General features: G+C 36.4%; 3 protein-coding genes across 4 annotated transcripts; 1 reads left to right on the top strand and 2 right to left on the bottom strand.

Moving 5' to 3' along the window:
- Window positions 1-34: 34 nt before the first annotated feature.
- On the bottom strand, window positions 35-2278 carry LOC18033805 (peptide methionine sulfoxide reductase B5). The gene is made up of 3 exons (XM_006422605.2): window positions 1833-2278; window positions 482-638; window positions 35-404 (listed from the first exon to the last, which is right to left on the bottom strand). Exons 1-3 carry the CDS (start codon window positions 2273-2275, stop codon window positions 240-242), a joined length of 765 nt encoding a protein of 254 aa, XP_006422668.2. The 5' UTR covers window positions 2276-2278; the 3' UTR covers window positions 35-239.
- Window positions 2279-2478: 200 nt separating this feature from the next.
- LOC18035554 (protein RMD5 homolog) lies at window positions 2479-5572 on the top strand. Of its 2 annotated transcripts, none has more exons than XM_024179611.1 (2): window positions 2479-2604; window positions 4055-5572. In XM_024179611.1, the coding sequence occupies exon 2, from the start codon at window positions 4147-4149 to the stop codon at window positions 5302-5304; it is 1158 nt and encodes a 385-aa protein (XP_024035379.1). In that variant the 5' UTR covers window positions 2479-2604; window positions 4055-4146; the 3' UTR covers window positions 5305-5572. The 2 variants fall into 2 exon arrangements, with proteins under 2 accessions (XP_024035379.1, XP_006422667.1); XM_006422604.2 differs by having other exon boundaries at window positions 4124-5571.
- Window positions 5573-6407: 835 nt separating this feature from the next.
- LOC18034372 lies at window positions 6408-7085 on the bottom strand. The gene has a single exon (XM_024179375.1). The coding sequence runs from the start codon at window positions 6995-6997 to the stop codon at window positions 6512-6514; it is 486 nt and encodes a 161-aa protein (XP_024035143.1). The 5' UTR covers window positions 6998-7085; the 3' UTR covers window positions 6408-6511.
- Window positions 7086-8834: the final 1749 nt, after the last annotated feature.

Genomic DNA, 8834 nt, shown 5'->3' with positions numbered 1-8834 from the left:
ACGGTAAGTGAAAACAAACCTACAAGCACCTTAATACACTGTATGGTAAATATATAATTGCGAGCCAGTATCGCAGGATTTTTTATTAGCAGAAACAGAGAATGAACACATTTGCCGAAAGTATAGAAAGAAGTTCTCAGTGCTATGAGCTAGCATCACAACTTTATTTGAGTTACATCACTGGGTTACCACATTTTACACAGAATCGATGTTCTTGAAATAACAATTGTAATTTTACTTCACATAGAAGAACCAGAATTAGCTGGAACAAACTTGAGGGATATACTATTCACGCAATGCCGTTCATCTGTGGGTGTGGGAAACCCTTCACCTTTGAAAACATGGCCTAGATGGCCACCACATGCTGCGCAAGTAATTTCAATCCTCAGACCATCTGGGTCCGGCTGATAAAATGATACAATGTTGTTAAAGACGAACTAATATGGATATTAGAGAAAGATTAAGAGTTGAGGCAGCTTACACTGCAATTTATGGCTCCAGGGAGACCCTCATAAAAAGCTGGCCAGCCGCAACCAGAGTTAAATTTGGTTGTGGACTTATAAAGTGGAGTCCCACAAGCAGAACAGTTATAGATACCCTCTTCAAAATGCTTGTCATATTCTCCTGTGTCTGGGTACCTGTGAAGGACCCAAAACAACGTCAATACTCCATCTAAAAGAATGTAATAAACAACTTTGCAGCTTTTAATATTAGATTCTCAGATAAGGATAAGCATTCGCATTCCATCTTCGAAACTAGAGTTAGTTTGTAACGGAAGCAGATGGTTGATACATTAGCAAAACAATATTTCTCTAGTCCTCAGACTTGGTATGTGAGAACCAAAAAAAAAAAAGGTAAAAAGAAAAGAAATATTTAGATTTCAAACACAACTCCTCCCCATCTACTAATACAGCTAAAACACCCTCATCCTTAATCAAAGTATGCTTCTGCAATCAAACGCCACCCAGAAATAATATCAACAATCAGTTAATTAATGTGCACGCTGTTTAATTAACTGATTACTCCATTTTGCCATCCTGTAATGTTTTGGCAAATTAATGACTGTTTCTGCTGTAAATATAGAAAAATAACCATTTATACTAGATCACGCAACTGTAGTCTGTAGCCCACATTTTAGTATTCTGTTTTTTCTAGTCTGACTATGGACACAACTTTCGTACTTCCACGGCTTCACTTCTCACAGCATATGCCTCCACCACATCACCCCCTTATGTTACAAGTAATCAAACCACTTATTATGGAAATTTACGGAATAGGCTTGACTGAAATGGAATATAAAAACCTACACAAACATCACAAGTTTGCAAAACCCATAATCAACTAAAGGTTTGAGTTTCAAATTTCCAATCGCATATCAAAAGTCAAAGCTAAAAGCTTGTTGACATAGGGATACCCAATAAATATTCCTAGATAAGGAAAGGACGTCTTTGTTCTACTTCCAAATTACTCAGATACATGTTAATATCTTAACTTTGAACGCAAGAGACTGGCAAAGGAAGATTTGTATAACTCCAGAAAAGTAAAGCACGTTGATAAATATAATCAAAACGGTCAAATTTCAGCTGAATCTAAAATGTGAAACAGTCAAAGATACTTTCTCACACAACGCTTCTCTTGTTTCTTAAATTTTTAAGCTTCTTGTTCATGTTTTTTGTTCACACACCACACCAATGCAACAAAGCTAAGCCATTCGAGTACAAGCTAAATCCTTCACCAGTACCAGCCAATCTTTAATCATTTAAGCATTCATTTCCGTTTTCATCTCAAAATAGAAAATTCATATTTCCGATTTCCAAAGAAAAATCACATACTCAGTGGCCTTTTGGCGCAAAATCCGAAACTGCTCCGGTGAGAGAATAGCGCGCCACTCCTCCTCCGATTTATTGACCGACGCAGGCCCGGAAGCCACGGCTAGAACAACCCCACCACGAAAGCTACGCTTATTCTGCTCAAAACGCAGCGACCTATAGAACCCAGATGATGAAATGCAGCCAGTGCCAGTGACAGTGAGAGGCTTAAGCTTAAGCAAAGAAGGAGCCAAAGAATTCAAGCGGTTTGTAAAAAGTCTGGTAGTTGTCGGAGAGTGGATAAAATTAAGATTAGAGAGGACTGAGGAGAAGGTTCTGGAAGAACAAGAGACAGGTGACGTTTTCAGAACGTTGAAGCCCATTTGTGCTTTGCGAGACTTCTGTTCTTGAGCTTTGGACTTGTTCAAGTACATGTGGTTGGACTTGGATGAGAATACGGATGACATGTCGTAAATATCTGAATAATGTGTATGACTTAAAATTTAGATATTTGGAATATATATGACAGCTCGTACAAAATTTATTCCCGAAAAAGCACTGTATGATTTATCGTACATAAATTTATCATATAGATGACATATCGTACTATTTGCATAATTTGTACGACATGATTTTTCGCACAAATATCTGACTACTTGAAACTACTTGAGGGGCAATTAAATAACAAAAGTGACATGTGTGTTTGTGTCGTACGAAGCCTTTCGTCTCCCCGAGCTCTCGCCCGCTTAACATTCTTCTCCCTCACTCTTGCTCCAATCTCGATCTGCTAAAATCGGTACGAATTCTTTGCGAATTTCAATTAATATAATTCTCAGTCTCTTACCTTATTGCATCTTGTAATTTTATAATTTTATGTTCTCTGTTATTTATTCTGTGTTATAGTTTAGGAAATTAATTAAAAAAAAATTGAGTTTTAGGTTTTGTGTTTATTTTTGGCATTAAAAACAGCTTATATCGCATGGATATTGCAATTCTTTATCTTTTTATTATATTTCTTTTTGCTATTTTAATGAATTTTGATTTCGTTATAGTTCGTTGCTTGGTGCTTGCAATATTGCAGGGTTTAAATTTTTGTTGGTTTAGGATTTTTCAGGCTTTTTATTGATACATTGTAGCAATGATTTAGTTTAGGATTAAACTGATTTTTCAATTTATGGACTTTTTGTTATCATTTGTGTTTTATTGGATTTCTAATTGCGGGTGCTAGTTCGTTCAACCATTAAATTCTATTGTGGTGGTACGAGAAGTCTTGGTTTGAACCCCAACCAACTTTGGTCGGGAGGGGATTTAGTTTCTGCTGATGGAATGCCTGGAAAAAAAAAGGGTCTTATCAGAAATGCTGGTTCTCGATGAATTTATTTGTTGTACTAGGGTTCTGAGTAAAATTGGGAGGAGGTATTTTGATGAACAGAAATTGCCTAAATATATGGTTGAGAACCTTACAGTTTCTTTTGGTAGGTTTTAAGATTCTGGGGACTCAGGGAACTACAGCCATTCATTAATGGTTATTTTATTGGATGCTATCAGAAGCATTATGTTGAAATGTGGACTTTTTTTTTATTTTTTTTTACATAGGATTGTAAATTTGTAATGGAGTAGATGCTTGTATTATGTGTTTGAAACTTGATGCCTTGTCATCTGTGTACGACGTGGCCTATTAATGACACTTGGTTAGGCTGCAGAGAGAATTCTGAAAGGACTCAGATGACTCATCAACTTTTAGATTACTTGGTGTTGTAAGTAGTAGCAAGGGAAAACGTGTTCATCAATTTACCTTGCAGGAATTTATTTTTCAATAGCTGTTTTTTTGTAGCAAGCATGATAGGTATTGTTGAGATATGTTTTATTCTCGTTATATTTTATTACAGTCAGACTAAATAGGAGGATCATGTATGACACTGTATCTCCCCCTAGTTTAATTCTTTTGGACTGATCATATCCAAATCTATTGCATGTTTGTTAGTGAAAGAGATTCAAATGTTGAGTTTGTATGAGACTGTCCGTGAGATTCAATAGTTTTGGTCTCAATAACTTGAAGAAGTGTTTAATAGTTTAGCGCTGATCTCGAGAAAGCTTGAGATGAGCCCAACCTTGTGAAAAAGATAGATATCCAGTGAAGATGTGATTTTGTTATTTATTTATTATAGATAATTATACCATGCTTATTGTAATTTTGAAGTGTGCTTTTCTTATCCTCTTTGGTTCTCACATTCTTGACATAATAGCCATGTGTTTCTGTGTATTTTGAATAATGCATGGCATGGCTCATATTATGATGCCTCTTCATTCTGCAGGAACTTCTCATTTTTTATAAGAAATGGAGCTAAGTACTGTAAAGGATGCATTTGATCGTGTCACCAAGAAGCAAAAGTTGTCTTGCTCTAAATCCCAAGAAGTAATTGATCAAGTGGGACTTGAAATTGAGCAGACATTAACAAAAATCCAGTCGGTTGATGACACCAGCTTCCCTATTGATCTGAAATCCATCCTTGCAGAGCTAAAAGTCAAGCTGAATGCAATTGGTCTGCAAAGCCAATTAGAAGGTCCGCAGAAGGAATTAAACTCAAATCTCAGCAAGTACTTGAAACTGCTTGAGAAAGTATTTAATCCTGACATATCCAAGGCATATAGAAATGTTGATTTCGACCACCATATACTGAATCAGATCATTGCAAGTCACCTTTACAGGCAAGGCTTGTTTGATTTAGGAGATTGCCTAGTAAATGAGGCTGGAGAACCAGAGGCATCTGCCCTAGGATCTCAGTTCTTGGAGATGTATCAGATACTTGAGGCCGTGAGGATTAAGAACATCGAGCCTGCACTTAAGTGGATCTCTGCCAACCGTGAAGCTCTCAAGCAAAATTCTACAAGTCTGGAGCTGAAGCTGCACCGTCTACAGTTTGTGGAGATCTTGCAAAAGAAAGGTCGTGCTGATGCACTCGTTTATGCTAGAACTCACCTTGCACCTTTTGCTTCCATCCACTTGGATGAGATCCAGAAGCTTATGGGTTCTCTCTTGTGGGCTGGAAAACTTGAAAAATCCCCTTATGCTGAGTTACTGATTCCTGCTCATTGGGACAACATGACTGAGGAGCTGACCCGGCAATTCTGCAGTCTCTTGGGACAGTCCTACCAGAGTCCATTAACTGTTGCCATAGCAGCCGGAGTGGAAGGACTGCCCACACTCTTGAAGCTGGCAAATGTAATGGCTGCCAAGAAGCAGGAGTGGCAGGCAATGAAACAGCTCCCGGTGCCACTGGAGCTAGGGAAGGAATTTCAGTTCCACTCGATATTTGTTTGTCCAGTGAGTAGAGAGCAAGCAAGTGAGGAGAATCCACCAATGCTGATGCCATGTCTGCATGTTCTCTGCAAACAATCGATAATGAAGCTGTCAAAAAGTAGCACAAGATCATTCAAGTGCCCTTATTGTCCAGCCGATGCCTCGGTTGCACAGTGCAGGCAGCTATATTTCTGACATTCCTTAGATAATCTCTCTTTTTTAATTGAATTATGGTGGTAACGATCACAAGGGCATTTTGCATTTGTGGATTACATGTATATAGAAATTCTTTATAATCCATGCTTCAGTTTAGGACTAATTGTATTAGATATAACGAGCTGGTTTTTCTGTTATAGTAATTTCTTGCAATATAGTTATTATTCTAGCTTAGGGCCGAATCAAAATGCTGTGATTCTTTTTACACTCCCTGGTGATATTAATCAAATATCAGGTCTCTTCAAAGATGTTCTCTTTATCGGAAGCACAATAATATTTTTGTGCAAGGGGTGTGACATGTCATTTGAATGCTAACATAATTTGCATGCAAAGGAATTTGGGCATGCTATTTGTAAGTTGTTTCACACTTGCATATTAATTAACGCTCACATGTTATTTAAGTGAATGGATTGATACAAGCAATGGTTAGAAATGAAAAAAAATAGCATTCTAAAATTAGATAATGACTTGTAGATTTTTTTTTTTTTTTATTTTGGTTTTGTCAACGTACTAAAATCAATTGTAATACTCTAATCATATACTTTAAGATATTGGAGAATACCAATTCCTTTTACAGTTTGAATTAAAGGTATCGAATAACCTAAACAATTTAAGTGAGCAGATTGGAAAGATGTATTTTAAAATTGTTAGAATATTTTTGGGAAAATAATGTAATTTGAAGTAAATATAAAATTATTGTATTTTTTTTATAAAATAAAATTATTAGGATAATCTATACAATTTTTAATATATAAGCAAATATATTTTAATTTAAAATTTTAAAATAAAATTTTAGTAATTATATGAATCCACTAATTTTTCTAACTATTTATATGTATCTGATAATTTAGATGGCACATTGTTATCGAGTACACAATAGTCTTAAGAAATGGTGATTTAAAAAATATGTAAAACTTAAAAGTAATAATAAATTCACAATGTAATAATATCAAATTTATTGTAAGTTATTATTCTAATTACACTGACAACTAGATAACACAGTTTTAATGAACTCTTAAGGAAAAAGAAATATATGTGTGTAGATTACTGTGAAAACGGATTGTTAAAATAAAAATAAAATAAAATACAAATTGTTCACCACCATAACAAATTATAAACTTGTAATTACATGAAATTCATTGTTCTAATTTCTAAAACATCCCAAAAATCAACCCAATCAATCTATTTAGTCATGTGAAAATCCCATAATTTTCTTTAAACCAGGAAATAAAACAAACCCAGAACTTGAAGGCTGCCTCTCATCATGCAAATACTCTTCAAGCATATCCTTTACAGACCGAGCTGACAATGGATGAAAATTGTCGCTCCATTCATTAACAAACCTTTTAACCAAACCCCACTTCTCATCCTCATCGATCTTCCTCCATTCCTTCTTCGCTTCATCTCGTTCCAAAGCCAGGTACTGGCAAAACTCAGTGAATAACAATTCTTTGCTCTTCTTCATAGCTTCTTCTTTTTGGGCCAAATGGGTGTTTATTTTTCCCACTTCTGTTGCCAAATCTGATGCCAGCTCTGCATCACTGCGCTTCTTGTTGTTCTTCTTGTTGTTGGAGGCGCAGAGGATTTGGGTTTTGGGTCTTTTGGGATAGGTTTGGAAGTTTTGGGATTGTAGTAGGGTTTTGGGGGAGAATAAATGGATTCTGAATGCCATTTTCAGGTTTTCGAGAGCTGGGATTGTTAAGATTGAGGAATGAATCTATATGCGAAGCAAAGCAATTCATAAGTCTTTCCTGTTAGGGTTAAAGGGGGAATACCGCTCAAAACAATCAGGGAAATTTACAATAATACCTATAAAAATTTTGATTTTTTTCATCTTAACCCCCCCAAAAATATTTCTATCAACATTAGCCATTAAACAACTTTTGAGACCAAAACACCCCTCCCTCATCTCTCCCCCAACACTCCCTTTCACTCATCTCTCACAAACCGATCCAACTCCCATCATCGGCGGCGACATCAACCCTCGTCGGCGGCGGCTCCATCTCTCACCGGCATCCGATCTACAACCTTCAACAAAACCTAGGTTAGTCATTTTTCTTATTTTCATTAATTTAAAATGAGATTTTAGAATAATAATAGTTATAGTTTGAGAATAATGGTGGTGGTGTTTCTGGTGGTTGGTGGTGTTTAGGAGTATTGTTTTTCGATTTTGTTGTGGCTTAATTTTGGGGGTGGAGAGGGAGGGGGGCAGGGCGCGCGCGCGCACCCATCGTTGGGCAGCAGCGCGCGCCCATGCGTGCCCCACTGTCGCACCAAATCTGATGCGATAGGCTTGCTGTCGCACCAATTTTTTGGTGCAAGAACGCGCGCTGTCGCACCAAAAATTATAGTGTCTTTTTTTTTTAACGAGTCATTTTTTTTTCTATAAACGTAATGTAATAATTTTATAAATATTACAGATACATGGCGAAATCAGAATCACCGGATATTGAAGTAGGCAAAATGTATTTTAGTTATGCCGATCACTTTCCTGGTCGAATTTCGAGCATGTGTAAGTTATCTTCGGTCATAAAAGCCATCGAGGAAAAATTAACAAAGCGGCAGTTGACTATGTTCAAAAATGATATATTTGGGCATTTCTTGGAGTGTCGAAGTTTTCCATTTAGTGGGGTAATTTTGCACAATCTTTTACTGAGGCAAGTGGCCCATGAAGAAGATAGCCGTGAGGATCAGTTATGGTTTCAAATTGGTGAGCATTTGATTCGCTTGTCAATTGTCGAATGGTGCTTGGTTACTGGACTTTCATTTGGTGTTGATACCAATCAAAAAAATGATGAAATGGAGCAGAGGCTACGGAATACGTATTTTGGTGGTGTGCATCGTAAGATTAATGTGAAGGAATTCGATGCAATATTTAAGGAGTTGAAATTCGAGGAAATGGACGATATGGACGATATGGACGCATTAAAGATTGCGCTGTTTTATTTTGCGGACCGAGTACTAAATGCAAGAAAAAATCACTGTCAAATCAATTTCGATTGGCTTGACCAAGTTGATGATATACAGTACTTCCGAAAGCGTTCATGGGATCTGTTGTCGTGGGAAATGATTTACGAGAGTTTTGACAATGCACTGTTCGAGAAAGACGAGAAATTTAAGAAGACTCGGTTGAAAAATCCAGATCATAACATTGAAAAATACAATCTTTACGGTTTTACTTCTGGGGTTCAGGTGCGTTTTTGTTTATGTTTATTAATAAGTTTTATAGTATTAAATATTTGATATGTTGTTTTATATATTTTTTAATTTGGTTGTTGTAGGCTTGGATTTACGAAGCAATCGGAGGGTTGCCATCAATATGGGTCGTCAAAACGAAGAATAAGATTCCCCGCATTTTGCAATTGAAGCCCATGGCGTCTTCGAGAATCAATTTTGCAGAGGTTTATTCGTTCTTCAACGACGAATCTCGTCTTGTAAGTAATATGTATTACTTATTTTTTTAATTTTACTAAATTTAAGTTATGTATACTTACTTAAAATTTTCAATT

The sequence above is a fragment of the Citrus clementina genome, unplaced genomic scaffold, assembly GCF_000493195.1.
Source record: "Citrus clementina cultivar Clemenules unplaced genomic scaffold, Citrus_clementina_v1.0 scaffold_8, whole genome shotgun sequence".
Taxonomy (NCBI): Eukaryota; Viridiplantae; Streptophyta; class Magnoliopsida; order Sapindales; family Rutaceae; genus Citrus; species Citrus x clementina.
This window is presented reverse-complemented; position numbering and strand designations above follow the sequence as displayed.

What these genes read in the sequence shown, in the direction of transcription:
- LOC18033805 (XM_006422605.2), bottom strand. Translation starts at nt 2,275, where the DNA reads ATGTCATCCGTATTCTCATCCAAGTCCAACCACATGTACTTGAACAAG. An exon ending in TTGCGCCAAAAGGCCACTGA is followed by an intron (nt 639 to 1,832) that starts GTATGTGATTTT and finishes GGTCCTTCACAG; the next exon opens with GTACCCAGACACAGGAGAAT. An exon ending in CTGGAGCCATAAATTGCAGT is followed by an intron (nt 405 to 481) that starts GTAAGCTGCCTC and finishes TCATTTTATCAG; the next exon opens with CCGGACCCAGATGGTCTGAG.
- LOC18035554 (XM_024179611.1), top strand. Translation starts at nt 4,147, where the DNA reads ATGGAGCTAAGTACTGTAAAGGATGCATTTGATCGTGTCACCAAGAAG.
- LOC18034372 (XM_024179375.1), bottom strand. Translation starts at nt 6,997, where the DNA reads ATGGCATTCAGAATCCATTTATTCTCCCCCAAAACCCTACTACAATCC.